Source organism: Lutra lutra, chromosome 4 (assembly GCF_902655055.1).
Source record: "Lutra lutra chromosome 4, mLutLut1.2, whole genome shotgun sequence".
Classification (NCBI taxonomy): Eukaryota; Metazoa; Chordata; class Mammalia; order Carnivora; family Mustelidae; genus Lutra; species Lutra lutra.
The window spans coordinates 131,216,929-131,235,720 of record NC_062281.1 but is presented as its reverse complement, the minus strand read 5'-3'; the positions used below and the strand labels follow the sequence as shown (position 1 = coordinate 131,235,720).

Sequence of the window (18,792 nt, the reverse complement as noted above, 5' to 3'; positions counted from 1 at the left end):
CTTGCCTTCCTGTGTTGCATATACAGCAGAGATTTGCTGTAGCTTTTTTTAGTATTCTCAATAGGTTTCTGTGTTTATACAGGTCCAGGAATTATCTTCAGAACTTACCCTCCATATGGCACCAGGAAATGTGGCATAATAATCTTTCTGACACAAGGGACATACAATTTTTTAATTTCAAAATATCAAAATATTGCCATAAATATAAAAGTATCAAACAAGTGTTAGAACCACCTCCTCCTCTGTTTAATCTCATCAAAATTGATTCTGTTGTCTGTATAAGTTAACTTTGATTCCCCCAAATTCACAAAGATCATCACATTTCTTCCCTCAAGTTCTAAATGTTAAATACAGCTTCATTATATTTTTAATAGTAAATTAATAGGAAGTTAAAAATTGTTTAGCAGAGGGCCAACAGCATGAAGGTACTGAATAAACATGACCCAAATTTTGGTTCTTATGTTATACCCATCAAAGAGAAATAAAGTAGAGATGTCCCCTTGGCTGGACAATTCTGTGTAGATAAGTGATTTGCTTAGTTCAGTTTAAAGAATCTCATGCGGGGCGCCTGGGTGGCTCAGTGGGTTAAAGCCTCTGCCTTCGGCTCGGGTCATGATCTCAGGGTCCTGGGATCAAGCCCCACATTGGGCTCTCTGCTCAGCGGGGAGCCTGCTTCCCCCCTCTCTCTCTGCCTGCCTCTCTGCCTACTTGTGATCTCTGTCTGTCAAATAAATAAAATAAAATAAAATAAAAAAATTAAAAGAATCTCATGCAGGTAATATGTTTGGCTCTTCTTTGGGGAAGATTTTCAATATTGCACAATTTGTTTTAACTCTTGTCTGCAATCCATTTTTCCTGTGTGAGCACACCCTGAGTCAATATGTGTTAAGTAAACTGAAATTTAAGACACATAAAAGACACTGACAACGTAACTACCTTCATTCTATTTCAACCTCTTAAAAACTACTAATGTTTGTGAATAATATCTGTAACAACCTTTATTATGTTTTAATGGGCTTATATGCACATGCTTTCTTATTTTTGATTTTAAAAATATAGTTTTTAAAATATTAGGAAATATAAATTACTGTACTTAATTTATAAATATGTCACTCTTACATAACTCAAAGCGCTCCACCTTCAATATAGTAAACCAGCTAAATATAATATCAATTATGCAAAACTCACTTGTTATGCAATACGGAGAGATTATTCAGACACCACACTAGGAAAAAAGTAGTTTCTTCTTCATACAGCTAACCAAGTGATTAACTTGCCAGTTCAATGTGAAGGAATAATATGGTTCCACATATGTATGGTTTTTTTAAATCTAGTCAAGACACATGGCCAAATATTTCAATTAATGTGTAGCAAGGTCACAAAATCAATTTCTTATCAGCCAAAAACACTCATACAGTAAATTTTATTTTCAAACCATAATCTCTAAATTAAATCTGTGTACCTAAAAAATACAGTACAGAAACTCAGTCATTGGGTTTTCTCCCTGATAGCATTTTCACAAATGGCACAAGGCTTTGTATGCTATATATAGCCTACAGTGTTTGGTTAGATTCTAATCTTCCTAGAGAATGTCATTATCTCTTTCCATGGCAAATAAAAGACCAAAGTGTTAATTTCCTCCTTAAAGTAAGTACTAGGTTTGAACAGTTATGACTTTCTACCTTCCAGCAATTTATTTGGGAACTTTTAAACAATTATAAGGAGAATCTCTGAAACTGTATACTAACCGGACTTCTTGGTAATTGAAATAAATTATCTAAACATAAAATTGTGGGGAAAATCATATTAATATAGAAAACAGGAGCACATTGCAGTTAATTCACATAAAAGGACTTTGTAGGAACTGAGCTTGTCTGACCAATGACCAATGACCAATGACTCAAAATAATCACATTTTTAATGAAAACTCTTTGACTTGAATGTAAAATACCATCATCTGTTACATTTGGGTGTTGAAATTCTTTCTCTATATTCCAGTTTCTTAAACTGAATCTTTTTTTCTCCTAATATCCTCATTCTCACCTTCTTTACAACCACAGGTGAGACTGCAGTAATTTAAGTGTTAGTACCTTTTATCTATATTCAATGACGATGGGCCAAAATAGTTAAAGGAACTGAAATACTTCAATGACCTTGCCCTAATATCTTCATACTCAGAAAATAACAATTTTCATGCCAGATAAATATGCTGTGTTCTCTGTTTTTTAACATTGCAAATGTCTGAGACATTTATATAAATGCTGTATACAATCCACAGTGGTGTTCTCTTCTATAGCTGACTAACAAATTATACAAATCTATTGTAAATTCAGATCCTTGAGACCAAGATGATGTTTGATGGTTGAAAAACACAGGATATGAAATTGTATCTCAAGCACACAGGAAATAGAAAATTATCTGAGATAATACATTTAGAGTTGTTCAAATCATTTTCCTCACAGCCTCCTAAACATGTAATCTTTTTAGTTGATTTCAGCACTGCTAAATGGAATGAAAAGAATCTTTCCTAGAGCAAGAAAGTGAGTAACTCTTGGGAAGGGTTAAAATAATTTTTTTTGTTGTTGTTAAAACATTTTCTTCATAATCTTTATATTTTAGAAGTATCAAAATTCTAATGAAATGATTTAAAGCTATAGAAAGTAAGAATATTTTATTTCTTCCCATTTCATGTGATCATTTATTCTATTTTAACCAAATTTAGAGCTTGATAAAAAATAAAATGAACAATAGTCCTTCACTTTGTACACTATGCAATAAAGGTAAAACTTCTTCTTAAATATTTAACTAAAAAATAAATACAATTTCAGGTAATAAAGTTGTATTTAAAAAGGTCACTTCATTAGAAGGACTAATAAATTTGGGGTAAGTGTTTTTAATAACACATAGATTATAATTCCTCTTTGCAATTAAAGAAAATGATCAAAGTACTAATATGATTAAAGTAAATACATCATTGTTTAAGTGCCAATAATTTCACACTTCCTAAAATTTTTGTGAAAAAGCATTTTTGATACCCAAGACTCAAAAGGAAATACCATAGTCAACATAACTCCTTGGACTCTAAAGATGAAGACCAGGGGTGCCTAAAACTGAGGGACCATCACAAAAGATTAGTGCCAGTATTTCAACTGACCCTGCCTTAACACGTGCTATTCCTAATTCATGAAAATGCTTAAAAGAGCAGTAATAAGTTAATGAGTATTCAGTCTTTGAGTGATAGATGATCACTCAACATGAAGTAAGAAAACAAAGATAGCATGGAAAAAGTATAAGAAGCTTAGGATGCTCACTGATCATCCATGCAAATTTTCCATCTGGCTATAATGGAGTTTCATCATTTAAAGCAAAATATTTGTGATGGCATCACATCTAAGGTAATCTTGCTATAATGGCCTGTTACAAGGTCTAAAATTCAGCCAAAACTGAGTGCTGGTTCTGGCAAGTAGAAATATCATCTATGATGTTTCAAAACATTCAGCACAGGCAAGGAACAATAAAAACAGCACACCAACCTGTCAGAATAGCCACTGAAAAACAATCCATATATTTTATAGATTGGATCCAAGGCATTTTGGTAATTTCCAAAGATACAATCAAGAATAAGAACTTGTCACTATCTCCAAGCAGCCAACAGTATTGGGATTCCCCCAGGGACTAATGAAAAGCAGGTTGACGCCATTCAAACTTACCCCAACATTATATATTAACACAAAAATAAAAAGAAATTATAAAGAGAACATGAAAAAATAAGCAGTTATTCTTAATAGAGATGAGAAAACCCTGCAAAGTGAGCAACATGGACTGTGTCTTTCCTACACAATGAGTCCCAGCTTATATTTCCAAGATGGAAAGTGTCCAATTTCTCCCCTGAGTGCATGCATTATTGATTATCTTGTCCCATTTACTGAGCCAGACCCAAAGCCATTTCGATGCCTGTAAATACAGGTAATCCTTAGAAGGAAGATATTTGGCTCCAGGTTTCCAACAGACAGGACTGGCCCTCTAGTCACTTCCATTCTCACCATCCCTGGCTCATCACATGTTCATAAATATGCAGGCATCCATGTTCTTTTTGGAATTGCAACACAAGGACACGTTTCATTTGTAACATTTTGTTCTAGATGTTAGTTAAATGGTGGTCATAAAAACACATGGGTTACAACCCTCTTCCCCATAAAATGGATGTGTACACCATCTTATTCAAAGGGGTTACACTCAACAGCATCTAACAGTAACTAAACCTCTCCAGTAGGAGAGCTAATATAAAAATCAAGATTTTATAGCCTCCTTGTTTGTTTTTAATGGTTCAAATGACTCTGATACAGTAGTGATCTTGCTGATTATATTTAATGGCTTACTTCTCAGCCCTGAAACAAAAGGGAGTTCACTGAAGATCTCAGTTCACAGAGAAACAGTCTCAGATGCACTTTGTGCCTCATTGTGAGAATCCCAGCTGACAGGACTAGGATATTTATACAAGTTTGGAGACCTTGGCACAACAATATTAGAATCTATATCAGAGACTCTAGTTACTAGGGCATGGCATCATAGGAAGGCTCCAATTTACAGGGCTGGGTCTTAACTCCTGGAATATAAAGATGTAAGGGATGGATCTAATAATGGGAACTTGAAAACTAAATTATGGTTTGGAAATTTTTTTTAATTTTTTTTTTTTTTAGATTTTATTTATTTATTTGACAGACAGAGATCACAAGTAGGCAGAGAGGTAGGCGGGGTGTGGGGGGTTGGGGGTGGGGAAGCAGGCTCCCCGCTGAGCAGAGAGCCTGATGCGGGGCTTGATCCCAGGACCCCGGGACCATGACCTGAGCTGAAGGCAGAGGCTTTAATCCACTGAGCCACCCAGGCTCTTGTGGAGATTATTTTTAAGACGATGATTAATATCACAGGATTTCTAAAATATACTCCCCCTCCCTTCCTTAGTCTCAGAAAAGGAATTAAATGAAGCAGAGGTTAAATGAAAGTAGATGAATGTAGAAATGAGTCTCGGGGCACCTGGGTGGCTCAGTGGGTTAAGCTGCTGCCTTGGGCTCAGGTCATGATCTCAGGGTCCTGGGATTGAGCCCCGCATCAGGCTCTCTGCTCAGTGGGGAAACTGCTTCTCTTTCTCTCTCTCTCTCTCTGCCTACTTATGATCTTTCTCTGTCAAATAAATAAATAAAATCTTTAAAAAAAATTAAAAAAGAAATGAATCTCAAAGGACTGACAACAATGTTTCCTGTAGTCATTTACTCTCCTGATGGCAACAGCTACCTAAAAGTCCTTTCTCTCATTCTGACCCTGTAATTTGAGTAGGTTTTCACCCTAGGCTCCAGAAACAGAGCAGACTGATAGTAACTCCATCAGAATATTCCATTATTATTTAAGGGCATAAAGGTAATAAACAACTTGAATGTATAAATAAAAGTGAAGGGTTCTGAGGTAAACTATACTCCTCTCTTACAGTAGGGAATCAATCAGTGGGTGTTCGTGGAGCATAAACTGAGAAGTGAAGGCACAAATATATTTAGTAGAAGATAGGAGGGAATTAGAGGGCTCTTTTAATTGAAGATTCACATCTTTCTTAAGTTCTGGGAAATTGTCAGATCTTTTATTATTTCCTCGGCTAAATCTTGTCTGATCCTTTCTTCAGTAAGACTTACATTAAATGGCTATCAGGTTCTCTGTGTCTGGACCTGTTCCTTAGTTTTGTTCTTGTATTTTTCATCTGAGCTTTTTAGTCAAGCAATTCATTGGATATTATTTTTCAGCCCTTCAATTATACATTATCAACTCAATTTGGGAATAATATTGATCAAACGATAACTTTATTTTATTGGAGGAGAAAAATACATTTGGTGTGCCTGGCAGGAACCATCAAAAGTATTAGCCAGTGAATTCAGGAAATCACTTGGGAAAACAGACAACAGGGGGAGACTGTTATGGGCTCCATATTAATGACATTATAATGTGAAAACCACAGATAAATCACACAATTAGGACTGGAAAACCCATTAGCTACCTTGTTTCACTTTTGAGATAAAGCATGGAAAGAATTTGGGAGAGGTCTTGGCACAGATAAAGGAAAAGATGACAAAAGGGTGAAATTGTGTTATAAAAAGGGTGAGAATGCTGAGCCCATCAGCTCAGAGTATCTTGACGAAGGAGAATATCTTGACGAAGGAGTCCTGATTTGTTAATAATTTTGATATTTGAAGCTTCCCTGTTCCATGCAGTGGGAGAGGAAACCCAAGAATGGAGATTTTAGTGATTTGTAAGCATTGGTTTGTATTACTGACAACCTTACCAGCTTATTGTCTTGATGCCTCTTGCTATAAAATGAGGAACAAGAGGAAGAAACAGGTATATGAGGAATTGAGCAGCAAAGAGGTTTTAAAATACATTGAAGAAGAAAGTGTTTTGTGGTATGATAATTCTTTTGTACATAGAAGCCTATTTTAGCAGTTTTGTTTGAATGCAAACTTTTCCAGAATCGCTTTGAAGATATAAACCAGACTTTTCCCTTCAACCTCTTTGTTTTTTCTTCCTAAAAGTATCATTTTCCAGGCCAGTTGTTCTATTATTCATCTTTGTGTTTGTATTATTGGCTTTTCTCCAATGACTGCTTATCCTTGCATGACCCTTATGTTTTTAATTAGAGAACAATGTTGATTATTACAGGTCGCTTGGCCGAGGTTCTGCCTGCCAGCCATTACTACCTCTTCAGTGCAAGAGAGCTCAGAATTCCCTGTATGGGGAGGGGCAAGGAGGGAAGAGAACAATTGCCAAGTGTTCTTTCAGGTAGCATAGATGAGGAGTAGGCAGAAAGCTGACATCAATTTTTACTCTCACCCATTCCTTCCAGGCAGATGCCAGTTTCCTTTGGAGTTTTTTTCTTGGCTTTATTTGGGATCAAACACCAATGGGGAATAAAGAGCCCAATCAGCACAACCTTTGGGAAATAATGTCTAAATCAGTCACCAGTCACGTAGATTGCCGCTCCCTTTCTGGGAAGGGAATAGGATATCACCACAAGGAAAAGCACCCTTTTCTCACAGACAGCCTTCTTGTGTACACTGGACTGCCTACTTTTGTAGCACTGGCTTCGGCTTTGAGACGTTCACTCTTAATTTACAGAGTTCTCATGCCCAACTCCCTTTTACTGTCAGTATGCTGGGCTTTATGGAGGTGGATGAACAGAGTTCAATTATTATATCTCTTCTATCTGATGAGTTTCAACTATTATATCCGTTATATCTGATGAGTTTCATTAAGATAGGGAAACTTGGAAATTATTTTAACAGGCACCTGGGTGGCTCAGTGGGTTAAGCAGCTGCCTTTAGCTCAGGTCATGATCCCAGGGTCCCAGGATCAAGTCCCACATCAGGCTCCCTGCTCTGTAGGGAGTCTGCTTCTCCCTCTGACCTTCTCCCCTCTCTTATTCTCTCTCTCTCACATAAATAAATAAAACCTTTAAAAAAATTGTTTTAACTTCCCTGCATTTAAGGTATTTTAAACATACATACTTGATACATTTTTCTTTTTAATCAGTTGCTTTGATAAGGTAGTGGGGAAAAAAAGCAGATTCGAGGTGAGGTGCTACAACCAACATCATTCATTTTCGTCTCAGTTTGGCTCAGTTTCCTTATTTGCAGACTTACATCACAGAGTTGTTTGGGAATTATATAAAGCAATAATTCGAATGTGTTTTCACTGGAAAATTATTTAATCTATAAATTGAGGATAATACTAGCTCTTATTTCAGAGAGTTGTTATGAGGATTAAATTTATAAATTCATGTAAAGTGCTTAGAATAGTGAGTAGCTCACAGAAAACACTAAAGACAACATCGATATTAGTATTCTGTCTTGTGAATAAACTGTAAAGATGAAAGTTATTTATCTAAGTATGAAAGAAGACTAAACAAGGAAGAAGAGAAATAATGGGAAGGTGGATAATCAGGAGACTGGATAATTTGTTTCTGAAATAAGTAGGAGTATGAAGTATGCTGTGTCCTATCAAACTGCGGCTATCCCAGAACAAAGGAAATATCCTCAATTTTGCAACATAAAGTTTGCAATCTTAAAATACTGATGAAAGATCAGAGCTAGAACAAACACAGTAGAAAAAGTGGGACTCAGTAACTGAATTTGTGGTATTGAAGGTGCTATCTCTACTTCTTGTTCTTATTTCTACCAGTATTTTTCCTGAAAAGCAACAGGGGATTAAAATGTATGAAAAATTCCACATTTAGAGCACAATTTCCATTTAATTTTCATTTCCTAGCAGCCCCTAAAGAAATGTCTGAAGAGAAAGTTTAAGATGGTACAGCTGCCATGATCACTTTGCATACAAAATGGAAACTAGCTCTAGAAAAACAATATCGAAATTTTTATTGATGCCTTATCGTCAGCACACATTATATGCCATATACATGGCATATATATATATATATATATACACACAACAAACGTATACACACACACACACACACACACACACACACACACACACATATATACACTTTATGAACTGATGTTTTAGCCTGAAGTCAAAATCAAAAATGGTAGTCTTCACTTAGAAAAAAAAAAAAATAACAGCACTCTAATAATGTCAAAACAGAGGTTAGTCTTATTTAGAATTGACGTGACACAGAATTTTGAACAATGCTTTTTGATTGTTGAAATTCTAACTCAGAAGTGATGTGTTTATTTTTAATTATCTATGCTGATACTACTTCTCTGATTCTAAATATCCAATTAACCCACCTAGATAATACTTATTTAAAAATGAATAACAATAGATGAGACTTGGAACACCTGGGTGGCTCAGTGGGTTAAAGCCTCTGCCTTGGCTCAGGTCATGATCTCAGGGTCCGAGATCTCAGGGATCGAGCCCCACATCAGGCTTTCTGTTCAGCGGGGAGCCTGCTTCCAGCCCCACTCTCTCTGCCTGCCTCTCTGCCTACTTGTGATCTTTGCTTGTCAAATAAATAAATAAAATCTTTAAAGAAAAAAAACGAATAAATGAGCCTTTTATTTGAAAAAAACTTTTCATGATATTCCATCATAGATGATTTGGGAAAACCCCAAATTGTATGTTCCTATGAAAGCCTCTTTTAAGATCTCAAGCTATTTCTTACTTTCTTTATCTCATTAATTCTTATAACTATCCTCTGTTGAGAAACATGAAACTGGAGGATTTAAAAAAAATGATTTCTGAAACAGTCTGCAGAAATGACATCATCAAGTCAGATCAGTAAGTCTTTACATATAAAACCATGCAGCTGATCAGGGTGCTCCGTGGCTGGGTGGCTCAGTAGGTTGAACATCACACTCTTGGTTTGGGCTCTGGTCCTGACCTCAGGATTGTGAGATCAAGCCCCTAGCATCTGGCTCTGCACACTGGGCAGGGAGTCTGCTTGAGATTTTCTCTCTCCCTCTGCCCACTCCATCTACCTCTGCTTGCATGCATGCTTTCTCTCTCTCTTTCTCTATGTAAATAAATAAATTTAAAAAAAAAAAATACTTTATTTATCTATTTGACAGGGAGTGAGAGAGAGCATAAGTAGTGCGAGGAGAGGCAGGCAGAGGGAGAAACAGGCTCCCTGATCAGCGAGGAGCCTGTGGTGGGACTGGAGCCACCCTGTCAACTGACTGAGCCACCCAAGTGTCCCTGAATAAATAAAACCTTAAAACAAAACAAAAACAAAACGCTTGCAGCTAATTAGCAAAACTCAAATGACCCAAGTAGCAAGTGGGACATGCACTTTCTTTTATTTGTGTCTTCTTTCATTTCCCTCCCTCTCCTTTCCCTCTTTCTTTTTTTTTTAAGATTTTTTAAATTTATTCATTTGACAGATAGAGATCACAAGTAGGTAGATAGACAGGCAGAGAGAGGGGAGGAAGCAGGCTCCCCGCTGAGCAGAGAGCCGGATGTGGGGCTCGATCCCAGGACCCTGGGATCATGACCTGAGCCGAAGGCAGAGGCTTTAACCCACTGAGCCACCTAGGCGCCCCTCCTTTCCCTCTTTCTTATTGCAATCCTCAGAAGGAAGTGGCTCCCGGTTTTTAAGTAATATTTAAATAATATTGAACAACGGCAGGTGCTAGGTGGAAGAAAGGTAGATAACAATACAGTTTCATCTTCCTTCATATGTGATACGTTAATAAAAATTCTTGAGGAAGCAAATTTTTTCTTGTAAAACAAATGCACTTTTACCTACTCCAAATGATCTTAGATAAATAAATACTGATACAAACTTGAAAAATTATGAACTCTGATGTATTTCTAGATAGTCATGTATCAGATTTGTTTAAAGTGAGATGCATATTTCCTTGGGATTTCTTGTACTGAATGGAAAATGTAACCAAAGAAATGACAGTCTGAATTAACCCAACGCTTACATTCCCAGATGCACGATTTCCATGAACTTCCTCCAAATAAGTAAAGTATCTTTGCCAATTCCAGAAATCCTTTTCCTCATACTAGAAGTATGACCTCTTTCGTTTGTTGACAAGAGGAGCTACACAATAGAGAAAACAAAACAACAAAACAAAACAAAGCAAAAAAACCTCTACCATAATAATTAGGTGAGACTTCCTAAAAAATATCCATTCCATAAGATGACAAATTCCTTCAACATATAGGAAGAGAAAAATAAAAGAAGAAACTGGTATAAAAACTCCCTTAAGCTATTATTTTATTTTTAAAAGGAGAAGGAAAAAAGGACTTGTACCATTTAAGTTTTGCTGATCCTATCTTTATTATGGAAATTACCACACTGTCATTTTGTTAAATATTTAAAACTGCAGTTATTTCTTGTAGGATGCAGTTTAAATAGTATATCTGTGTTAACTGATGATACACATGTACACACACACATTTTGTATGCTTTGCTTCTGTTCTGATGACTTTTGGTGTGCTCATTTTGATGAACATCCTCTTTATTACTAAAAACAAACTGTTATGGAAAAAAATCACATGTCATCAGTGCTTATCTTGTAGCCTGGGCAGAGTCATGCTAGCTTTCCATGCTAGTGGATTATTTTAATTAGCATTTCTCCCATATTCTGAACCCACAGACAGTTTCTTCTTTGTAACTATTAGATAGCTATTGTGACATTGTTCTCTCTGCATTGACTAGTGTCACAATGTTCTCTAGTTCATTATGATATCCTTCCAGTCCAATTTTACAGGCATATATATGTTATTTCATAATGATGAAAAGCTGTTTTTTTTTAAGTGTAGAGTATGTCTCCCTCAGTTGCAGGCACGAGACTTCATTATTTCTTATAAAGTGCTTGTGATGTTCATATTAGGCATATCCCAAACTATGAAAGATTTTTATACATGTATGCAAGCTGTCAGTTACTGCCTTCCTGACCTTTCCTAGCCTCACCTGGGGCAACTTTTTTTTCTCCTGCCTATGCTGACTTCATGAAACTTCCCAAAACACAGTACCACTTAATGAGCTTGTATGATAGTCTATCTCTTCCACACCCACAATGTCCTGGATCCTTCCCCTTATCTTGCTTCTCCCTTCTCCTAGTTCAGGTTATTTTAGCTCAAGCAATATTATGTTTCATACGTACAGAAGGATTCTTTCAACTCTTCCAACCTCCCTCCCCTTTTTAAAACTTTCCTAAATACCCAGGGGCGATGGGATGTCTTGCTCTCTAGATTTAGAACTGTGCCCCAGAAAGTAATCAACCTTATTAGAAGCATAAGGGATAGCCACATTAATGTATGTTTAAAAGACTAAAATGACTCAAATTTTAGGAAAATCTCATCAACAATTTCAGAAGCCTTTAACTGTACCCCCAAATTTCTACACAAACACTTCTCTGTCTTGTCTTAAAATATCCACATTGTCAGCATAAAGGGGAGTGTATAAATAAACTGCTGTCAATACCTCAGTAAAGTTGTTGAAAATAATGAATACATTCCTGTTAAAATGATATTGTTTTACCAATTTGGTTTAAAAACCTGTAGTACACTAATTACATCAGGTGGTTAGTAATATAGTGACATTTTTTGTATTCTAGAGAAGGTTGAGAACCCTAGGGTTTGAGTCCTAGCTTTGTTGCCTTAGCCGTGGGATACTGGGGAACTCACTTAAGCTTTCATTGTCCTGCTTCTCTCTCATGCAACAAGCTATAACGTGGAGTTCAACAGAATTAGTTATAACCAGTCAAAATGGTGTTTGTAGATAAAAGACAGCATCCGGGGGCGCCTGGGTGGCTCAGTGGGTTAAAGCCTCTGCCTTTGGCTCAGGTCATGATCTCAGGGCCCCACATGGCATCGGGCTCTCTGCTCAGCAGGGAGCCTGCCTTCCCCCTCCCTCTCTGCCTGCCTCTCTGCTTGCTTGTGATCTCTGTCTGTCAAATAAATAAATAAATAAAATCTTAAAAAAAAAAAAAAAAAGACAGCATCCATACTTTTTATTTCAAAAGCTTATTAAGTAAATTAAGCTATCTTGGGTAGAAAAGACATAAACTATAATGAGTTATACAAAGTGCCATTGTTTTTATAGGTTAGGTTGACCCTTGTTCGTTTATTCCTATTCTACCTAATGGTGTCATCTTTCTAAGACACACAGTTTGTCATGTAACTCAGCTACGTAATACTTGCCAACAGCTCTTCTTTGTTAAGAGAATACCATCCATATCCTGACATCCTAACTCAATTTCCATGGACCCCGCAGCTGATATACCCTCTGATACATATCCAGCATGAAATACTTGGGGCTCCTTCAGACACGCCACCCATGTTCAACTTCTAGGCCTTTGTTACAGGTGATTCATTTTGCCTGACTTTGTCACTTTGTCAGTCTTAACCAATCCTATTTATTCTTCAACTCTCAGCCTAAATATCACCTCCAGGTGGAAAGGTTCCCTGCAGTTGGTTACACATCTCAAATTTACCTGTATTTATACATTTTATGACATGCATCAAGCTGTTAGTAAAGTTCTCTAACTGTGCCTAGATATCCTGAAAGCAAGGCTGATTTCTTGTTTATTGGCTTAATCCAAGGGCATAGCAGTATCTGCTAGGCAGAGACCTTACGCTCAAGCACAACGAGTAAGAGTATAGTCCCTGAAACAGACTTTGGCTCAAATCTTAGCTCTACCACTTATTTGTTGCATCATTTGTGATTCACTTGGCCTTTCTAAGACCCTATTTCTTTATAAATAAAGTGAGAATAATAATAGATGAAGGAGTTGTGCTAATTAATATCTCAGACTCAGGGCACAATAGATATTAGCAATTCCGATGTGATGGTGATGATGATAATGATGAAAATAATAAATATTTGTTTAATAAATAGATAATTAAGCGAAATAAAATCACTACTGTTAAAACTTGTTTCTATGGGATCAGGTTATCAAAATTCTAAATGACTTGTTCAAAACTAGTTCTTGGAACAGAGTACATTTAGTGAGGTCTGGTTATGACCATAGCCTTTATTTGGCAGGTCTCTGGGGGGAACCAAATTTGATGGAAATAGGGAAGATGACAGTAATGAGATAAAAAAAAAAAAAGCCAACTTTTATTCCTCAAGAAGTAAGCACCATCTGTAACAAAACTCTGTTCGGTTATTATTGATCTAATACCAATTTTAGAGAAAGGTAGGAAAAGTGGGAAATCTCTTTAGAGATGAAGAAAGCCAAGACTCTTCAAACCCAATATATAACCCAGAGTCGTCAGCAGCTGAGAACACATTGTTTTAATTCTAAAAAGCATATTAAATATACTTACGGAGAAAAATGTTAAAAGTCTATCAGTGAATTAATAAAAGATGAAAAAAGGTGGAAACCATTGTTTGAACAATTTTATGGGGACACTGTATACCTCATATAGTGAATATTGAAACAAGTGAATTTATAACATTTTTATTTTTTTTTATTTTTATTTTTTTAAAGATTTTATTTATTTATTTGACAGAGAGAGATCACAAGTAGATGGAGAGGCAGGCAGAGAGAGAGAGAGGGAAGCAGGATCTCCGCTGAGCAGAGAACCCGATGTGGGACTCGATCCCAGGACCCTGAGATCATGACCTGAGCCGAAGGCAGCAGCTTAACCCACTGAGCCACCCAGGCGCCCAATTTATAACATTTTTAAAGTAAGGGGTTTAGGTTAAAAAGAACTTGAAAAAAAAAAGGCCATTACAAGTTGTGTTCTGTGTGAGAAGAAATCACAGCCCAAAAGATCTTGAAGTATTTTTTTTTTTCCAACAGAAAAGTATTTTCTGCCCTTCAGCTAACTATTGACTTAGGCAACAGGGAAAAAAAAACAAGTGTACTGGATAATGGGAGATGCGTTTAAAAAAAAAAAAATCATTAAAAAGATGATTATAATCTGGTTAGCTACTGAAGGTCCAAATTGTGAAAAATTATGGATCTTAATGATGGTAATCATGACAGTTGAAAAGTATCTAAATAACTAAAAGGCAACACCATTTCGAAGTGTTATGATACAATTTGTAATGATTAGCAGAAAAGCACACTAATGTTTGATGCAATATTTTGAAGGTCACTCGACTATCAACTTCCCATAATGCCAATCAGCTAAATACACAATAAAAATCTAAGATTATTTATAGAAAGAATTTTGTAGCTCTTGTAGAATAGTATATTACAAATCCCGGCTGTGTGTACAAGCAGAAACGCCTGATCTAATGCACCATTAAGCAACTGTAGCTGTGCTCTACATTTTTTAAACATTAAACTAATTATGATGAGGTCTGGTCTTACTATCTACTGCATATTTAATCTTTTTTAAGAGCCTATCAAATTAAATCATGAGATACAACTTGTTTATGCTATAAGCAAACACATGCAATATTAACAATGTACAATATTCTGTCCTAATTAGAAAAAGTCCGTGTTATCTTAAATACATTTAGGAGTATAAAACCACACAGTTCTAATTTGAACTTGCCATTTAATTATATTTTAAACTAATTTATATGACTTGGAACTGTTTTCTTTCTTTCTTTCTGTTTTTCCTCCTCTCTTTCTCTCTCTGCTACACAGAATGTTTTTCCATTGACTCAGTTAAAATTAAATTCTACTAAAAATGAAAGAGAGAGTAAGGACAGAGTGAAGCTTGAGGGAAGAGGAAGAGTGTTGGCAGAAACCACAGATAAGAAATCACAGAAATGTGATTATCAGATAGGGTTCTGTTTATTAAATCAGTGGGCCAAACTGAACCCTGCCAAGACCTTTTCCACTGTTCTTGCTCTGGATTGTAACCTCAAGTTCTATAAATGAGATCTACTTTTTCAGGAAAGAATATATTTTCAAAATTCCCTTTCTCTCTCTCTCTCTTTGGGGTATGATGCAGGGTATACAGGCAAAACCCTTGAATCTCTTAATATTGTCCTCAAATTTAGGAAGTCAGGTACTAAGGAAGGTACCTGAAGGCAACACTTAACAGTATAGTCGGGACTTCATGAACTTTCTGTTCTCCTGCCCACGAAAGCATTGACTCTGCACTCTGCAACTTAGTTTTCCAGCTTAACTTCAAGGATAATCTTTAAGGGTTACACAAAAATAAGATATTCATAGACTCCTCAAAAATCAATAATCAAGTATAAATTTTCAAATGGGAAGTTCAAACTTATTATTGAGTTAATTAAGTTTTTTTTTTTAAATCAATAGCATGAAATCAAACAGTTGAATGTAAAACACTTAATTTCTGGACAAGGAATAACCAATCACATCGGAATTTAATCTTTCAAAAAAATCCAAAAGAGGAAAACAATAAAGATTGTTTACCTTCACAAATTGTGACACCGTTTCCTGAAAATCCCATGTTACAGTAACAGGCTTCAACTCCATTACGTATTTCACATTTTGCATTTGGAAGGCAAGGTGTCTTGGTGCAATTTTGAGCGTAGGAAGAATTCAGCAAAGTGGAAAAACCCACTAAGGAAAACAGAGAAATATGCTTTAAAAAAAAAAAAAGAAAGAAAAAAAAAGAAAAAGAAAGCTCTCCCCTCACATTGTTGAGTTAGACTACAATAAACACAAAAACCCTTCTTTCTTTCCATCTAGATAAATGGATTATAAGAATTTCCCAAAGGAGTATTTACTTAAACAGCACAAGAGCAAGTAGGCAAAAAGATTAGCAGTTTCTTCAATCTCTGTTTATCAAGTAAATCTCAACAAAGCTATAATGTAGTAAACAGTGCAGCTCTATAAAGAAAACACTGTTCCTAAAATCACTGGTCTCTTCACTCCTGAGGTGAGATCTTTTTAAAGGAAACTGCATGATTGTAAAGCAATTTCCCTCCTCTGGGAATGATTCTGTAAAGAAATCAAGATGAATTGATTGTTTGGGTCTTTTCAAATTCAAATCTGTGTAATTTTAAGATGAAGAGCAACAGATCATAACATCCAGTAGGACAAATGTACTTATTGTTTTTTTCTGTATCCCAATGTTCTTTTTAAATTCTCCCTTGCCCATCATGAAGTTTATACTATTTTTTTTTCCCATTAGGGGAATTTAAGATAAACTCAGGATATTGGTCAAAGATGGATCTTTCGGAAACCAACACCATACAAACGCACCCAACAAAATGAGGCACAAAAGAGAACAAGACTTAATTTCAGAGTTACTGAAAACAAAGTTGAAAATGGTATTCTGTGGGCTGTTAGGAAAAGATAAGGAAAAGCCTGCGCCAATCCTTTTTTTTTTTTTTTTTTTTATTTTCTTGCTGGCCCCTGTCTTCTCAAGACACGCCTGCCTGAGGATGGACAGCCAGGAATCATGCAAGTTAAGTGTTCGCAAAAACACTCATCTGAGATACACTGCCCTTATCGGGTAACCAGAGATTGTTAAACTTTCCATTCTAAATCCCGGCCTCGCATAGTCCCGTGTAAACCGTCCCAACCAGAATTAATTCAGCTTCAGAGATGTGATTTATCTTTCTGCACAGCAGCCTCCAAATGGTATTTTAAACGAACCCAAAGTCTGGGCTGGCAGTCCCCTCAAAATGCAAGGAAACCTTCCCCAGGTGTTATTGGTTTGGCTTTCCAGAATTTCTTGGGGGGGAGATCAGAAAAAAAAAAAAAAGGTCACAGTCTGAGCCTGTGGGGACTTTGGGGGTTTTGTATCCAGGAATAAAAAGGTGACTTAGTCCCTGGGCCCTGAATATCGGATTCCAGAGTTGAAAGGCCAAGGAGAAAAACATCCTGAGAAGTCCCGCGTCAATTCTCAGAAACCTGGCCCCAGGCACTGGGCACGCGAGGTGCACCTCGGAGCAGCCCCACTCCCTGAAGGCCCGCTGCCGTCCGCACCCCGGCCCGGGGCGAGCACTCACCTAGGAGCGGGAGGAGTCTCATTGGCGGCGGCCGCGGAGCTGGCGGTGGCGGGAGTGCGGCTGGCAGTGCGGGCCGAGTACCGGGGACGCAGCTGGGCGGCCGCGCCAGGGTCCCGGCCCCGGCCCCCGTGACGCGCCGCTTCCTCCGGACACTTTCCGGCCTCTTTTGTGTCAGCGTGCGGGTCAGGCCCTGAGTGTGCCGGTCACGTCCGCCTCCCCACCTCCAACCCCTGGTCGGTTCCTCCAAGCCGCCTTGACCTCGCCCCTGCCTCTGGACCACCCCAGCTCTCTGGCTGACCCTCTGAGGGCTCACTTTAACCCCTGGGCAGCAGCGCTGTCCTCAAACTTTGGGCTGCGTAGCCAAAACAAGGCAGAGGCCCACGGACTGTCCCACTGGAGAGAGTATCCAGAATTGCAAAGGCTTAGGAGTACTTCCTAGAGCCTAAATTCCAGGGGACAGAATTCTTTTATTTACTAATACCTTTCCAAAAAGCACCAAGGGCCCACAGGTAGGCTGAGCCCAGGCTGCAAACACTGGGTCAGCCCTCCCTTGGCAGTATGGGGCCCTCACCTTGTGGGGACTCAGGGTTTCAGAACGCAGAATAGGGGTACACTCTATCTTGTCTACAGGTTCACATCGTGCTTCAAATGACTGAGTGAAAAACGAGCAAACCAAAAAGCCCAAGTTTTGAAAGTACGTGTCTTTGTCAGAACTCATCAAATTGGTGCCTTTTATGGTGAGTAAATAAAGATTCAACCTCAAGAAAGCTGATTTAAATAAAAGGAATGACTGATGTTTGTGTGGTCCAGGCAAGTGATTTTCCCTTTAAGCAGTGGGGCACACCTTTTTTATGTTTCATGTACATTCTGTGTAATTTGACAAACATCTGTGGAGAATCTGCTTTGTATGGAGAGCGCACTCACAAAGATGAACAAGTCATGGCCCTCAGTGGGGTGGTAAGGAAATCTGGTCACAGCGACACAAGTCACAACGGTAACAGACTCTGGTATAGACATAGCTCCCTGGCTCTCCACTGCATTTTCCTAAACCCCTGTTAACTTAATTCCCACAAAAAGCTCCTGAGAGTGGTACCACAATCCATGAAGGAAATGAAGAACAGATGTGGTATGTGACTTGCCCAGAGTCACACAGCTAGTCAACGTGACTGGATTGATTCAAACTCAAGTCTGTTTTGCTCCTCAGTCATTGCTCTTAGAATTGCCCTGCTCAGAAGAGTGTTGCAAATAGGAGCACTCACCAGTTGTTCAGCTATTGCTGTCCAGGGAGTCTGTAAAGGTGATTTAAATGTCCTAAGTGCCTTGACAAATAAGTTTGGGATTTTACTGTTGTTAATTGGTTTTCTTTTAAAGATTACTTTTTTTTTTTTTTTTTAAACTAGACAGTGATTCAGTGAAAAAACTCTGGCAGCAGCTGGAATGAAGGA

General features: G+C 37.5%; 1 protein-coding gene across 2 annotated transcripts in view; it reads right to left on the bottom strand.

Annotated features, from left to right (window-relative positions):
• Positions 1–17,517, bottom strand: part of ADGRL4 (adhesion G protein-coupled receptor L4) — a 111,543-nt gene extending 94,026 nt beyond the window's left edge. Inside the window, exons 1-2 of one of the 2 annotated variants that reach the window (XM_047726480.1) lie at positions 17,348–17,517; positions 15,801–15,950 (exon numbers count right to left, since the gene is read on the bottom strand). In XM_047726480.1, the coding sequence (XP_047582436.1) occupies positions 15,801–15,950; positions 17,348–17,369 (172 nt within the window). In that variant the 5' untranslated portion in view covers positions 17,370–17,517. The remainder of the gene's footprint in view (positions 1–15,800; positions 15,951–17,347) is intronic. The other variant, XM_047726481.1, reaches the window with a different exon arrangement.
• Between the last annotated feature and the right edge of the window lie 1,275 nt (positions 17,518–18,792).